This window comes from Silurus aristotelis, assembly GCF_946808225.1.
Source record: "Silurus aristotelis genome assembly, chromosome: 28".
In the NCBI taxonomy this organism is placed as follows: Eukaryota; Metazoa; Chordata; class Actinopteri; order Siluriformes; family Siluridae; genus Silurus; species Silurus aristotelis.
Genome location: NC_139601.1, coordinates 5,974,294 through 5,991,267, shown reverse-complemented (window position 1 = coordinate 5,991,267; position 16,974 = coordinate 5,974,294). Strand labels below are relative to the sequence as shown.

Sequence of the window (16,974 nt, the reverse complement as noted above, 5' to 3'; positions counted from 1 at the left end):
TAAACAGGACTCTAAAGCGACTAGTTTAATGCTTTTTTAATATCCAGGCTATGGTTTTGGCAGGCCATTTGGCAGGCCTGAGAGAAACTTCACCAAGCACTGTGCCCTCTAAATATGGCCATCATCAAGTCAGACTACCAGGACAAACACATGTACTTTCCCTGTTATTAATTGAGAAATGTTTCTGTCCTCTTTATCTAGTCTGTCCTAAAAAGAAAAAAAAGTATTAGAAAAAAAAGTGTTTATGGCAATCACTGCCTGTTTTTGACCATCATTCCTCTTTCCAATTTGTCTGCTTTGGAAATAAAGATAACTATGGCCATTAATATAGACTTGTCAACTCTTTGCTGTTTAATGATCCTCTACTCTTCTGGGAAGGCTTTTCTCTAGATTTTGAAAAAAAAAACAGAACACAAAATGTGGGGTACAGATTTCCGGTAAGGAGGTTTGAATGGGTTTCTAGGGGTCTGGGTCCCTAAAGGTCAGTACAAAGCCCTGAATATACTGGACCAACTGGCCTGGGTCATAGTTACATAATGTAATATATAATGTTTGTGTGTGTTCTACCCAGAGATGGTTCACAGATAAATCTGGTTAATATCATGAGCAGGTACAAACAAACCTTTTTTGATCTCTGCAATAAGTAACTTTTCAATAATTATTAAAATGTCAAATATTACTGAACTACAAAACTAATAGGAAAGGGAGAGATACTTATCAGTATTGTTTGAGTCTGAAATAAGGTGTTAGTCAAACACTCGTGTTGGTCATAATTCAAACAAAACTGCTCACAAAGCTGTCAGTCAGCATTTTGGACTTGATGTGGATAGAGTTTCAGGCCATTTGTCCATAGTAAATTCCTTAATAACACTTTGTCATGAGCATAATAGGGGGGCCATCCCACAAAGGATTAGAGCCACAAGGGGCATCAAATAAATTCAGTAACTCACACAAATATTTTCTGGGGTGAGCTGAAGTGTCTATTTTATGTCTATGTCCAATTTAATAAAAGATATAGACTGAAGGGTGCTTTCAAATTAACCTTGAATAAGAGTTGTTACCTGTTAAAGCTGAGATTTTCTAAAGAATCTCTTTCGTCAGTGTAATTCACTGTGCGGTACAAAAACACTGACTGGATTACTCTCTAATATTACTAGTGTAAATGTTTGAAGTTAGAACTTGATAATCTCATTAATATTGTCAATATTCCAAGCAACGTTTCTTATACATGCAAGCCCCCTTTTTCTGATGTCACCGAAGGTTAATTATATTTTTCTAAGGCTGCAAATTACTATAATAACGGCTTCACCAACCCACCATAATACCACGTTTGACTCATGTTAAGCTCACACAACACTGTGACCAGGTGTTTTCTATGTGCATTATCTATGAGCACTATAATTAGCTGCAAAGAAAAAAAAAATTCAGATGAATAATTTCCTGCTATGATTATTTTTACATTGTAATTATTAATTATTTACATTCCAGATGCTCATCAAGAACACATACACAATTCAAAGAGCCTGAAAAGCAAAGGGAAGTCAAGTTCCAATTATTTCAGACATATGTGTCAATATCTCAGCATTATCTTTTACCAAGATAAGAGACAGACTCATTTGCTTCCTTTAAAGTTATATACAGTAATAAAACCAAGTGCTTTTCAAATGAAAGGGTTAAATAGCTAATATTTTTTTTTCTCTTGAAATATGTTAATATCTCTAATGTAATGTTTTGTTATTCACTAATGCCTTCAGAGGGAGGAGGTTTGTGGTTATAAAAATGCCTTGACTTCAATGTTTACACTCCCATTCATGTTCATCACTACTCTGTGCTGCGTTCAAGTATGAAGGAGCACAACATCACACATTTAGTGCTCACAAACCGCATTGCAGTTGATCAGGTAAACAGCTTTGAATTGTATTGAATTTTTTTATGTCAACTGATATTATTCTATGTGTGTTTTAATGTGCACCTTGTTTAACTGTGTTAGGAAAACAATGCTGGTAAGAACACAGACTTCCAAGTTGGAAGCAAGGATGAAAATACAGAAAGAGGGAACTGGAGCAATAAGAGGGAATATCTGTTATCTATGATTGGATATGCAGTCGGGCTTGGAAACGTATGGAGATTCCCATACCTAGCGTACAAACATGGTGGCGGTGAGTGTGCATGGTTTCACCAATGTGTATCTGGAACACTTTTTCTATAAGGTCTACAAACCTATAAATGAATAAACTGCTTTTCAGTGCTTTTATTATGATGAATTAATATGTGTGTTAATTCTTAGCATAGTGTATACCTTAACAGCCTCTGATCAATTAATATATCCAATAATCCTTAGCAGAGTGTATACATTAACACTCCTGAGTAATATACGTATAGCCATAATGGAAATGGTTATGTATTAACATGTTGCTTCCCTTTAGGCTATATAAGTAACTTGGGACATTTTTTAGTTTGTAGCCAAAAGTGCTGTACAACACAATGTTTGGCAGGTTGTTTAATGTTATGGCTGATTGGTGTATACATCAGTAAATATATCAATGTATGTTTGATTTGTATGTATAATATATCCTGTGTTACATACAGTAATAATTTGGCATTGGGGTGGTGCTGGAAAACAAAAGGGCCTGAAATAATCCTGGAAATAAAAAAAGAGCCTTCAACCAATATGTATAATTTAAACTAATCTACATTTTCTTAACAAGAATTAATGCTGCTAATGAAATTTACAGAATGAATTGATACTAAAACTAACCTTTTATAAAAGCCTATTCTTACACAGTAAATCTCCAAGTCTGTTAATAGACAAGATTCATTATTTACCCGATGCACTAAAAATCAGTACGTTTATGATTTACTTTGATTTTTTAAAATAATTAATTTTTTTCTTGCTGGGACTTTTTATAAGGTATTTTTGCAAACCTTATATCAACCTTACATGCTACCAGTTTGCGATAATTATATAATAAACTCTTTACTTAATGTCCATATTTGTTTGAACCCTGCGTCATTATGTAACGCATGTCTGCGGAAAACACCCTGTCATAAGCTGATGTACAAAGCAGTTAGCATAAATACAGCAGTAATGAATATAATAGGTCTATCTAGAGCAAACTTGCCCCATCATCAAATGTTATGCGAACCATTATTACAATTATGAGTGCCATGTTTCTCTTATGTCTATATCACCTTCATGACACACATTTAGACATCAGCTGCGTATGACAAGCACCACCTGCTTACTCCTGGGTCATAATGCTGGGTTTTAAAAAATTGACCTATTGGTGGTATAATGAAGAGCTTATAAATAATTAAGATAATAACGACTCCTGGATTAGATTTTGTGACTGACATAAAAGTGCATTATTATTTATAAAAAAATAAAAAATAAAAAACACTTATGGTAATATGTGTGATCTATTTCCATTGTATTAGTATTTTTTATGTTTAAGTTTCACATTGTGTTATGATGTTATGGCTGGGTTGTGATGCAATATATTTTGTCATGTAAGTTTAATTGAAGGTTGCTGCTGCAAAACACTGAGTGCCATATGGATGGATTTGCAGAGGAGTTTACACACACACACACACACACACACACACACACACACACACACACACATACACACACACACACACACACACACACAAAGGTCAAACTCCTCACAGAAAGAAACCCAAGTTAAAAATTGAGACACAGAAGCTGTAAAGGACAGGTCTATGTAGGATAATATAGCCTTGTTAACAAAATTGTCATCTACATTTCCCTTTAATTCTCTGTTTTTAGGAGCCTTCCTCATCCCCTATGTGATCATGCTGTCAGTTGCAGGGCTTCCACTCTTTTTCATGGAGAGCTCTATTGGACAGTTTTGTAGTCAGGGACCCATTAACATGTGGAAAGCTGTGCCAATGTTGCAAGGTAGGTACCAGTTTCTTATTGCCTAATCAATTCAATTCAATTCATTTTTATTTGTATAGCGCTTTTAACAATGAACATTGTCTCAAAGCAGCTTTACACAGATAATGCGGTGATTAAAAATGAATATGTTCTTTATGAGTAAGTTTGTCCCTGATGAGCAAGCCGGTGGCGACTGGCGACTGTGGCAAGGAAAAACTCCCCGAGATGGCATAAGGAAGAAACCTTGAGAGGAACCAGACTCAAGAGGGAACCCATCCTCATCTGGGTTACACCGAATGTCCATTTGTGGCGGGTATACAATGTTGCGGGGTGCATTGATGATCATCAAAAGCGAAGTGTATTTCTGAGTCAGTGTAGGAGACTGTTGACATCAACTACAGTCCAATCCAGGCAGGCCTGGATGAAGTGGGAAGATCCACGGGGGGGAGAGGGGCAGGAACAGTGGTCACTGGAGCCTCAGAAGCATGTTTAACTCGACCGAGAGAGAGAGAGAGAGAGAGAGAGAGAGAGAGAGAGAGAGAGAGAGAGAAGAGGGTGACAGGAAGAGAAGGATATGGATTATTAAGTGTACCTATTGTTGCATGAGAGTTAAAGTCACTGTGCAGTTTGGACTCCGGCAAGACTCGCTATAGCAGCATAACTAAAAGGGAGAACCAGAAGGCAACACAGACATGAGGGATCTCTGGGATAAGAGACGGCCCACCACACCACCATCAACAAACCTGAGTGAACACGTGAATGTGAGGGGACGACAGCGTACAAATATCCCAGTTCACCAAACACTCTATATCAATGTTCCCTCCAGATCTGAGCCTTTACCTGAGAAAAAATCTACTGATTAAAGGCTTGACTGAATAAATATGTTTTCAACCTCGACTTAAACACTGAGACTGTGTCTGAGTCCCGAACACTGGTTGGAAGGCTGTTCCATATGTATATATATATGTATATGTATATGTGACAAAAGGGCTATAAATGGCATGGTTTATATCCACTTGAAAAGCCACTGGAAATCTTTTTTTCTTTTTTTTATCCTACTTTAAAACATTCTGTAATAATGGGAGTGGTCATTTCCAGAATGTTCCCCACCCCCATCCACAGGACATGAGGGTTCACGGAATTCATTGCTTAGATTAAACATATTGTAAGTCATGTGATCTAAGGCTTATCACAATCCAGTCATCTGCAGTAGAATATTTTACAAGCAAGTATTAAAGCGTACTCTACACTACCATTGTCAATACACTTGTCAACAAATTGTCAGACTTTGACAAACTGAGACAACTGGAATCATAAAATCCATGATTCAACATCAATCAGTTGAAACAATGATCGAAAATGGCTTAAAAAAAGAGTATTTGGAAAACAGAGAAGGAATGAAAACCATGAAAGAAACTGTAAACAGGGTGTCTTGACTAAAGAAAAATTGAAAATCCATTATATATGTTGGAAAAAACAAACCAGTAGAGAAATTTAACTTTTGAAGAGCAAAACAAAATGTAATGAACAGGTCAATGTGAACATTGTGGCTCCAAGAGGCCTGGTCTAGAGTCTGGTGGGACTGGGATTTGAATATCATTGGGGATAGAATAGCTTTAACACAATTTTGGAAATACCATTGAAAGAATAGTGTTCATTCTGGAGGCTTGTTAAACTGTTTTTTTTATTTGTACTTTTACTTTTCTCATCTGCTTGTATTTGCGAATAGCGAACGTGGTCAACAGAAGTAACTGACTGATATGAAAATGTAGTAATTTTTGTGTGTGTAGGCATAAGAAGAGCAGTTTCCTGTTGTAGTTTAGGTTGAGATTTATTTTTGGGCGATACATAATAGTAATAGAAAGGAGCAATAGTTTTCAAATACATTATTATAGTAATGTTTTTGTACTTTGTATATTCCAAATGATTGTTTTTTTTAATGATGGTGATAGAATTAGATTAAAGGAAAATGTGAAAGCATGTGCTGCCATTTATCCTATAGATGCTTTCGAAATACATAAAAAAAATGAGAATACTGAAAATTCTACAAAATGAGGATAAAGTAATATGCATTCTCATCTTAATCTTTGTGTTTTTTTATTTGTTTCTCGTGCTTAGAACAGAAACAAATGCAACCCTTATATGACAACAATACTGACTATGTATTTTGTTCTTTTTTTTTAGGTGTTGGCATAACTATGATGCTGGTTAGCACTTTTGTTGCTATCTACTACAACGTTGTCATTGCATATAGCATCTACTACATGTTTGCATCATTTCAGTTTCCACTGCCCTGGAGTGATTGCTCAAGCTGGTCAGAGGTGGCCTGCAACAGCACTATTAAAGGTTTGTCACATCACTGTTACTGAAATGACATGTATGTTACTCAATACAGTGCACTGTAGGGTGTATCTGTTTTCACAGAAATGTCATGAACTTATGTCACTTCTAACTTAACATGAGTAACCGCATTTCTTTGGTTGGAATTTTACTCCTCGTTTTAAACTGACTGAACCTAAAACCTGATTAATGGTGTACCCTCACTGGACACACTTTTTTCAAAGAAAAGGTCTGGGGAAAACGTGACCCTCTGCGACTTATGGAAATCCCCACAGGCAATTGTGTACCACTTGCAGGCAATGCTTAACTATGGCCAGGAGCTATAGTGACTACTGCTGTTAAAAACCACTGCATTTTCCTTTTCTTTTTCTTTTTTTATCTTAACAGAATATTGCAATATGACTGCCTACAACTTGAGCCTTGTGTCTGGAAATGTGAGCATGGTAACTGATGTTAATCAAAACTGTACAGAAGAGTTCTGGATTAATGCACCATTAAAGAGCACCAGTGAGCAGTATTGGGAGTGAGTTCCTACCTCTTTTTTTCACCCCATAGTAAAAATAAAAGTATAGGAAAGAATGACTGACAGGAAAAGTATGAGGCATTTGTTTTATTTTGTATACAAAATGCTTTCTTTTGGTTATTAAAGTTAAGATTAAGGTTGGATTTAGGTATACTGCCTGTGCACTAAATTTATCTAGATCTTATAATAATGTCAATAGAAGGTCCTCAGAAGATAGTAAGACATTTTGCTTACTGTTTAAAAACTTATTTAGATAGTTTTATAAGTAGGATTTTAAAGGTTAATATAAATAATGTGTCATATAGCCAAGTTGCTCTTCAGCGCACCAGCAGTATGGATGAGACAGGGCCAGTGGTCTGGCACTTGGCCCTCTGCCTTTTACTGGGTTGGATCCTGATTGCTGCTGCTCTTTACAAAGGCATTAAATCTTCTGGGAAAGTGAGTACCACATAGTAACAAACATTGATCAACACTTAATATACTGAATTGAAAACAGTTAGGCATTAGCTGAGTAAATTCACAGTGTAGACTGAAACAGATTACAAACATCATTAGTATTTCAGTAGAGGCTGTTTGATTAAATGCTTATGATAACTAACATTTATGCACCTTTCAGGTTGTGTATTTCACGGCCACATTCCCATACGCTGTCCTGATTATCCTACTCATACGTGGCGTTACTCTGGAGGGTGCAAGAGATGGAATTGACTATTACATTGGCACCCAGTCTAACCTTACAAAACTGGTTGAGGCTGAGGCAAGATTCATTATTTACACCTATGTCTCTAAAACCAGTGTCTTTCTATTTTAAAAAATGATTTATATCCTTATAGTATTTTTGCATTAGATCTTGTCTGCATTCTTCACTTATACAGGTTTGGAAGGATGCAGCCACTCAGATATTCTTCTCATTGTCCATTGCATGGGGTGGTCTAACAGCACTGAGTTCCTACAACAAATTTTATAACAACTCCTACAAAGACACCATTATAGTGTGCATCACAAACTGCAGTACTAGCATCTTTGCTGGCTTTGCCATATTTTCCATCCTTGGACACATGGCACATATCTATAAGAAACCAGTGTCAGAGGTTGCACAAGCTGGTAAGTTTTAATTCTCTCTGTCTCTGTATTTTTTTTTGCTTGGAAATTTTGCAAGATGTGAAACAAATTACACAAACTCTTTGGAAAAAAGAAAGCATGAAACACAAAACCATTTGTAAATAGAATCTTAGGTACTCTAATTAATTCTTATACTTATTAACTATTAATGGCTTCCAAGGTGAAAATATAGGATTGTTGGATGGCTATAACTTTCAGAATAGTTATTTGAAGTATAATCAGGATCATTGAATGACTAATGAGCAATGCCCGAAAGTAAGAATATGCTTGTTCGCCTTCTCATTTTAAGAGTTCGGACTGGCTTTCATTGCTTACCCTGATGCCCTTTCCAAACTTCCTGTATCTCCGCTGTGGTCAATCCTGTTCTTCTTCATGCTAATAACTCTTGGTCTGGACTCTCAGTTTGCTGGGATTGGTAGGCATATTGCTTATATTCAAGAATATATGCGGATAAGATTTTTCTTTGGAGAACATATAAATACACTATGTAAGTGCATGTGTGTTATTATTTCAGAATTTAAGAAATGTTATATTTTTCATCCGTCAGTTACTAAACACAAGCCCAGCATGTGTTCTCTGCATGCATTGTGTCTCTGGATAAAAAAATATCAATCTGTTTTAACTGTCTGGATTAAATATAATCTGTCTGGCAGAGGTGATCACAACATGCCTCCAAGATGCATTCCCAAGAATCTTAAAATCTAAACGAGGCCCCATTACTGTAGTCATTTGTATCATTCTCTTCCTGTTTGGCTTGCCATGTGTCACTGGGGTACGTTTGTCTCAGTTTCTTTTCTAAATTCTCATGAGAAATATTTTAGGAATCAAATACAAAATATTTCATACAGATATGTTATCTTTCAAGGCGGGTATATACTGGGTGAATCTGATAGACACCTTCTGTGCTGGATGGATTCTCCTAGTTGCTGGATTGCTGGAAGTCTTTGGGCTCACCTGGATATATGGTCAGTATAAAAATTTTAACATAAATTGACTATACTTGTGATTTTTCAGACTTAATTCCGAACTGAAAATAATGCTTTCAGGTGGAAACCGGTTTATACAAGACGTTGAAATGATGATTGGGACCAAGAGCACCCTCTTCTGGGTGTGGTGGAGGGCTTGCTGGTTTTTCATCACTCCTGCTGTTCTCTTTGTGTGTATTATATGCAAACTATAAAACGTTTTATTCAAATAATAATAATAATAAAAATAATAATAATAAAATAATAGAGGGATTTAGAAGTTTGCTTAAGTCAAAACATTTTTTGCAGGTCATTCTTGTCTGGTCAGTGTACACGTTTACTGCTCCCACATACGGCTCAGTGGAATATCCACAGTGGGGCATTGCTCTGGGCTGGTGTATGACAGCCTTCTGCCTTATGTGGATCCCAATTGTTGCTGTCTGGAAGATAATGAAAGCTAGCGGAAACTTGTGGCAGGTAGGACAGATGCTTTTTGTGTGTTTTTGAAAATGAGAATGCAACAAGTTTTAAATAATAATAATAATAATAATAATAATAATAATAATAATGCATTACTTAAAACCTATTTGTGAAATCTCTTGAACTAAAATATATCTAATGAATATTATACACTAGAATACATTTGTTTTATCATTGATACCAAGACATTTGACAGATATGAGTATTTTCCCACAGCGGCTCAAATCAACATCCTCACCCACTGAAGACTGGGGTCCTTACCTGGAACGCCACAGGACCGATCGTTATGTTTGCAGAGATACAAAAGACACAAATGTCTTTGTAATCTCAAATCAGAACACCACCAGATTGTAAAATATTCCTTTGAGTCAGATTTTGCATCCATCATTTTGTAATTTAAGATGGCAATGCTTTGTGGATGGTAGTTTATCATCTGCACTTGCCATGGAGCTCATTTAGAATGTATACAGATACAATTACTGACAATTGTCCAGGAACAAAATGGGAGACAGTGTTTGGTTTCTGACACCAGAACTGCTGTTAGCTAAATATTTTTGTTTGGCAGGTTATGCTGCAAGATACCCAGTAACACACATAAACATACTAATAATACAGAATACCCCTTCAGTAAATTATGAGCTTTTCTAATAAACTGCCTAAAAGTGTATAACAGTCATTATTAAAGATTCCCCAAGCTTTGGATGAAAAACACGCTAATTATTATATAAAACAAATCAAATCACACATTAACTGACTGTTTCAGAAAGGAATCAAATATAACACTGACACTGAAGACTTCGTAAACAAAACTTTTTCTTTGATAATAGCAACACATTTATTATAGAAGCAATAATATATAAATCAGATGGAAATACTGTCAGGGACTGTTTTTTATGCTAATCAACACCTTCTGGCTAATCTAATCATATTAAACCTCCAATTTCATGAATGAGTTTTCAAACAGAAGCACTTTCATTGCATTTCTCATTGATTAGTGCTTACAGCAACACATATTTTCCAAAAGCTCAGTCTGATACAGTTACTATTTGTATTGCTGTATTGTTCAACCTAAAACTTTACAGTTTTACTGTATATCAAGAGGGTTTTTTTTTGCACAAGAACATTTTGAATTAGTGGTGTTTAAACTGACAGTGTTTACATTTTTCTGATTTAGTGTTAGTTATAAAATTGCATTTTATTGGAGGTGGGGGTGTATGTTTTATTCCAATGGTCTCCTTCTGAATTCTGGACTTTTGTGTATGCATACATTTAGTCACTTTACCATTAAAAGCTTTTTTAGAACAAAATGATTTCTTATTACATGTCAGTGTGATGCTTGTTCACGCCTGCTTTTGTGCATCTCTACAGTAGATAGTAGCTAATACAATTTTCAGTCTAACTTATAGCAGCTTAAGACATGGACATGACTCGAAAGGTGAAACCACAAGTAGAGTTTGGCTTTGCTGGTTTATCTTTATTTCAGAATACAGATTAACAAGACTAAACACCAATCAGATCAATCACGACAAGAGCAGCCTAAAGGCATTCCAAGTTATTGACTTGGATTTAAGACCAGTTGCAGCATGAGCAGCTACTATCAAAGACCAGGCCATTGGCGCAGTGCTCTGCGTAGGTGCTGCCACCGTTGCAGTTGTAGAACTGGTTCTTGTTGGAAGGGTTAGGGTAAAGTCCATTAGCTTTGCCAGCGCAGAATCCGCTGCCACCGCTGCTGCTTCCGCTGCTGCCACCACCGCTAGGAGGAGCAGGGGCAGCGGTAGCTGGGGCAGGAGTGACAGGGGGTAGAGGCTGGGCAGGAGCTGAGCAACCTAGAAAGAGGAAGAACAATATAAACAAATAGAACGCTGTGTGTGTGTGTGTGTGTTTGAGATTTTCTTCTTTGCTAGATCTATATCTAAGGAATGATACTGTATATATGCAAAACTAACTCACTTTGGCCAGTTCCCAGGCCACTCTTGATGGTGTTGATCAGAGGGTATTTTCCCTGGTTGCAGAAGGTGCCACTAAAGTCATCCAGGTCCAGAGACCACACCATAGCACCTCCAAAGTTGTTTTTCTTCAGCCAGTCAATCTATAGGATTTTGAAAGGATGACTGAATCAATGTGTAAAGTGCAGTAAATGCCGATTGATGTATTTAAAACCATATAAAGTCAAAAACCTTGACCAAGCCATTATTATTATTTAGAGCTATGTAAATAGAGAATACCTTGATCTGAAAGCTCTTGATATTGTCATAGCCAACCCAGACATTCTGGCTGTTGTAGGCATATGGCACATCCTGAGGAGTATCCCAAGCCTGAGTGGCTCCTTGGGACAGGAAAGTACAGATCTGGAAACAGAGGATTATTTGATATTTGTGACTTTTGGATAGAATGTCAAAAATATATATAAAAAAAATATTAATCCTTACCTCGTAGTAAGCCCAGAATCCACTTTGCCTGGTGTAAGGTCCAGAGGGTCCAGGTCCAGCAGTGGGAGCTCCCACACCAGTGTTGCTAGAGCTAGCCAGTTTAAAGGTGTGTCCATAGGTGGGGAATCCAACAAGCAGCTTCTGGGCAGGGGCGCCATTGCTCTTCCAGTAGTTCATAGCATAGTCCTGAAATAGTAGAGAAAGGAAATTAGCCCTAAGCAGAAATCAGACCAAGTACTATTTAGTTTTAAGGCTTCACAATTGAGGTATACTTACCACATTGAAGTAGATGTAAGATCCCTGGTCAGCTGGTCCACTGTACAGAGGGCTGTTCTCACCAGTCTGCTGCTCCCAAGTACCATGAAAGTCGTAGGTCATGACATGGAAGTAGTCCAGAACCCTGTGGAAAACAGATTTAAAGGTCAGCTTACAAAAGAAACTATTCTTTGTCGAAATAACTTGAAAGATTCTATACGCACTGGCCAATCTGGGCAATCTGGTATCCAGAGTCGATGGTACCCTTGCCGGCGGCGACAGCAGCAGTCAACAAAAGACGAGGACGGTTGGTCTGTGTTCCCTCAGCCACAAAGGCAGCCATCATTTCCTATTTAAAGCGAATATGGCAATGAGAAATCTACTGATTGGAAATGAATACAAAATTACTATCTAATCTAAGTTTAGATCTGTTTGACTGGTTAAAACTATCACTTCTCCCAATAAAACCCATATGTTAATGGGCAGTTTTTCATGCCAATGAATACCTGAACTAGGGTGGTGTAGAGCTGTTTGTCCTGAGGAGGGCTACCACGAGAACCAGGATACTCCCAGTCAATGTCCAGACCATCAAACTCATACTGCCTCAGGAATTTGATCACAGAGCTGATAAAAGTCTGACGAGTAGCAGAGGATGCCACCATAGCAGAGAATCTAAGAGAGTAAAGAACTGAGTAAGTGTCCTACCTGCCTTTTACATTGTGTGAATCAGGTAACAAGACTTTACATACTTGGCGGTGCCGAAGTTCCAGCCACCAATAGCCAGAAGGGTCTTCAGGTTGCTGTTCCTGTTAAGAAAATAAAGAAGGTTTAAATTACCTAAGCAAACGATGTATGTAGAGAAAAAAAAAGTTTTAAAAACGATTTACAAATCATAAATACTTTTTGGTTTTCGGGTTGGAAATCAAATTGGATCAACTTACTGGTTCTTCAAGGCCTGGAACTCTCCGTAAAGTTTCACATCATCCCACTCGTAGGTTGCAAGCTCATTGTTGTTCATTCCAGCAAAAGCGTAGATCAGATGGTCACACAGGCATGGGTCAACGTTGGCAGGGAAGTACTTTCCTGCTCCAGGTCTGTACTGTCCCCAGTTGGTAAAGTAACATGACAGGATGTAGGAGGATCCTATGTACAACAAAGGTTAGGAATTATTTCAAAAGTTTTTATATTTTAATTAGTTTGGAATTACCTATTTGAATACTACTTCGACAAGAAGCTTACCTAGCTGAGCGTGCAGCAGGAGAGCCAGTCCTGAGAATAAAATAAAGTTAATAATCATTTTAATATAGTCTGACAAGATTCAACACTTTTTCCACATATGTATGCTGTATACTGTGAAATTAGCAATAACCAGACACTACAGTACATGAAATATTGTCATATTCAGGGACAAACTTACACTTATAAAGAACATATTTATTTTTATCACCATATTATCTGTGTGAAGCTGCTTTAAGACAATATTTATTGTTAAAAGCGCTATACAAATAAAAATGAATTGAATTGAATATTGTTGTCTATGTTGTACAATACTTAGCAATACTCAAGTTTGCTGTTCTAAATAGGAAATTATATAGAGATACATTTATTTTAGGCATATTAGAGATGTTATATAGCTAAAGTATAAAAATAGATTTGCTATGGTATGACTACATTAGATCAACAAATGGAAAAACATATATCATTTCTTTTTCTAGGTAGTACAATCATAAATATTCTCTAATAACATTTTGTGGTAAAGAAAGTGAAGGTATGTTAAGGTTCTAACTTACCAACACAAATCAGAAGTTTGCCCATGGTGCCTATGTGCAATTTACTGAAAGCATCTACCCCTTTATATACCCCTTTCCAACACCGTTTTCCTTATTTCTTTCTCCGTCACTTATTTACCAAGATTAAAATGTTATAGCCGTCAGCACCTTGATAGAGATTAAACACAGATAGGTTGTTAGAAATGCTTTATCTGCCCTTGTGCTGCTTATTAAAATGGTAATTGTTTTAAAAATACACTTATGCATGCATTGAAGGTCAAAAATGAAGTCAAATAGAATTTTTTTTTATTCAATTTTTTTCATTCCCTGTCAACCAACCACAAATCAAATGTGTATTATTGTGCCTAAGAGTGTAAAAACTTAAAGCTAAGCTCTGATATACTGTAACACGACTAATAAAATGATCTAAAAATGATCTGTTTCTATTTTGAGTGTTAAATATTGATATACACCTTTTTATTTTAAAAAATACCAAAAGACAAAACAAGTAAACAACAATTATAATGTCTCTTCAATATAATACAATCAGGATACACCTCACCGCAATTAGATTTTCAGTGATATTTAATATTTACCACTTTAAAATTATTTGTATCTTCTTTTATTTATTTATTTTTATCTTACATAAAGCAACACGATAACCATTAATATTGTAAATAAGTACAATGTGTAAATTATAGTAAAAGAGAAGTGGAAGTGAGCACACACTTTAAATACAGCATGTGTGATGCAAAAATGAACACACTTGATAGAAAAAGACTAGATTTTATTCTGATTTGTATTTTTATGTCTGAAAGGTTTAAGACATGCATCTCTGCTGAATATCATCATCATCATCATCATCTTCTCCTGCTTATCCGAGGCCGGGTCGCGGGGGCAGCAGTCTAAGCAGAGATGCTCAGACTTCCCTCTCCCTAGACACTTCTTCCAGCTCTTCCGGGGGGACACCGAGGCGTTCCCAGGCCAGCCGGGAGACATAGTCTCTCCAGCGTGTCCTAGGTCTTCCCCTGGGGTCTCCTCCCAGTGGGACGCACCCGGAACACCTTCCCAGGAAGGCGTCCAGGAGGCATCCAAGATACAGATGCCCGAGCCACCTTAGCTGACCCCTCTCGATGTGGAGGAGCAAAAACATTTGTTTCACTTGACCTTCACCCATATATGCATTGATTGAAGAACTACTCATTCCAGATTTATTCCCTGCTTTATTGTCTATTTTTTCAACATTGTGTTCTATATGGAGGTTGTTCAACCTGGATACATTTATTAGATAACCAAATTTGGAATAATTTTGTATTAATGTATTAATATGAAGTGAGGTCCAGTTACCAGTGTGAACAGGTATGAATACTTAAGTACATGTCAGAGCCCAAACATCTTTACTTTAACTTGAGCAATAAATGTGGTCTGAACTTCAACTTTACCAGAGTCTTTTAAAACATGAGTATCTGTACCTCTACTTGAGTGCAGGATGTGTTTACTTTTGCCATCTCTGGTTCTACGTCGATTTTCTAGTTTATTCCAGTGGTGTTAAGTGGGGTTGAGATCAGGGCTTTAAGCAAAACGCTCAAAGGACATACTCCAATTTTGGTAAACCAGGACTTCAAGTGAGCTTGCTTTGTGCATAGGTTCGTTGTCATGCTGGAACAGGTTTAAGCCTTTTAGTTATAACGAGGGGAAACTGAAATGCTTTATAACAACATTTTGGGGATGAACCACATATGGGTGTGTCAGGTGTCAACATTATTTTTGGCATATAATGTATATAAACTAAAATACATTTAACAGAGAAGTGGCTTAAGTATGGTATAATATTAGTTTAGTCTAATATTATTAGTTAGTTTGTGAAGATTTGGTTTATATCGTTTGGAGTGGAAGATTGTGAGTAGCCTGCTATAGAGCTCTGACATTCCACGTCCCTAGAGCTAGCTTCCGTGTCCAGGGATCAGGTTGTCCAGGCCCCCGCCTTCGACTGCTGCCCGATCCTCTCAGCACCAGCCCCTTACGGTCCCTCCTGCAGGTGGTGATCCCACGGGAAGGCGGCCCCATGTCGCTCCTTCGGGCTGAGCCCGGCCGGACTCCGTGGGGAAAGGCCCGGCCACCAGGCGCTCGCATACGAACCCCAACCCCAGGCCTGGCTCCAGGGTGGGGCCCCGGCTGCGCCATACCGGGCGACGTCAGGGTCCTTGATCTGTTTTTTCTTATAAGGGTTTTTGAACCGCTCTTAGTCTGACCCGTTGCCTAGGACCTGTTTGCCTTGGGAGACCCTACCAGGGGCATATAGCCCCGGACAACATAGCTCCTAGGGTCATTCGGGTACTCAAACCCCTCCACCACGTTAATGTGGCAGTTCAAGGAGGGGTCTGCCAAATATAATTAACAAATTTTATTTGTCACATACACATACATACAGGATACAACATGCAGTGAAATGCTTTAAATTCATTAATTGAATTAATCCTGCAGCTCTTCTACTTGTGTGTTTCAGCTTGTTGTGGTGTTCAGCTTTGATATGTTTAATATTTATTTGATTATTTATTTTTACTGGAATGTACCAAATCATTGAAACTGGGAAGGAAACTTCAGTATTATTTTTTGTAATAGTGGGAGTGAACGAAAAAGAAAAATTTGGACTCTTGAGACTTGTGTACTATTTGCATGAACAAATTATCAAATAGCCTAAGGAATAATTCAATTGAATTAATAATTATATTTTATTATAAAAAGTAAAAAACATTGATCTAAAAGTTTCCTGTCTTGTATACCCGACTTTAAAGCTGTTCATGGTGCACAATAAACACAATAAAATACTTTCAGAATATCTGTATTTTTCAAATGTTCATTTTCTAAAACAACATTTATTATATTTAGTTGTTCAAAGTAACATGCATTGAAATGTAAATATGAAAATACTACTAATTTGTACTTATTGTACATGATGACATTGTGTTATATAAAAGGTCACTGCGCTGTAAAGGTGCCAATGTATATGGAAGAAAATGATATGATAAACTTTTCCATTACATATTATGTAAATATCATGTTATCAAATTATTAAAGTGCTTATAATTTTACAGCAGGTCTGTATAATGAACTGAGTAAATATATGTTAAATGTGTAATCAAAGATCTAAAAAAAAACCATAGATATAAAAAGTACCGAGAGTTTTACA

General features: G+C 36.9%; 2 protein-coding genes and 1 long non-coding RNA gene across 4 annotated transcripts in view; 1 reads left to right on the top strand and 2 right to left on the bottom strand.

Annotated features, from left to right (window-relative positions):
- The window catches only part of LOC310722062, a 456,255-nt gene extending 440,093 nt beyond the window's left edge, over positions 1–16,162 (bottom strand). Inside the window, exon 1 of the long non-coding RNA XR_014532290.1 lies at positions 15,776–16,162. This is a non-coding gene — a long non-coding RNA (uncharacterized lncRNA). The remainder of the gene's footprint in view (positions 1–15,775) is intronic.
- On the top strand, positions 1,736–10,338 carry slc6a14 (solute carrier family 6 member 14). The gene is made up of 14 exons (XM_083534776.1): positions 1,736–1,900; positions 1,991–2,159; positions 3,791–3,922; positions 6,086–6,247; positions 6,629–6,764; positions 7,070–7,202; positions 7,381–7,521; positions 7,640–7,868; positions 8,176–8,301; positions 8,540–8,658; positions 8,752–8,851; positions 8,933–9,042; positions 9,161–9,328; positions 9,548–10,338. Exons 1-14 carry the CDS (start codon positions 1,844–1,846, stop codon positions 9,683–9,685), a joined length of 1,920 nt encoding a protein of 639 aa, XP_083390902.1. The 5' UTR covers positions 1,736–1,843; the 3' UTR covers positions 9,686–10,338.
- Positions 10,447–13,974, bottom strand: LOC310722367 (acidic mammalian chitinase-like). 2 transcript variants are annotated; one of them, XM_083534775.1, is made up of 11 exons: positions 13,806–13,974; positions 13,255–13,284; positions 12,957–13,158; positions 12,765–12,821; positions 12,522–12,687; positions 12,240–12,364; positions 12,037–12,160; positions 11,761–11,946; positions 11,557–11,679; positions 11,282–11,420; positions 10,447–11,157 (listed from the first exon to the last, which is right to left on the bottom strand). In XM_083534775.1, exons 1-11 carry the CDS (start codon positions 13,828–13,830, stop codon positions 10,898–10,900), a joined length of 1,437 nt encoding a protein of 478 aa, XP_083390901.1. In that variant the 5' UTR covers positions 13,831–13,974; the 3' UTR covers positions 10,447–10,897. The 2 variants fall into 2 exon arrangements, with proteins under 2 accessions (XP_083390901.1, XP_083390900.1); XM_083534774.1 differs by lacking the exon at positions 13,806–13,974 and having other exon boundaries at positions 13,255–13,429.
- Positions 16,163–16,974: the final 812 nt, after the last annotated feature.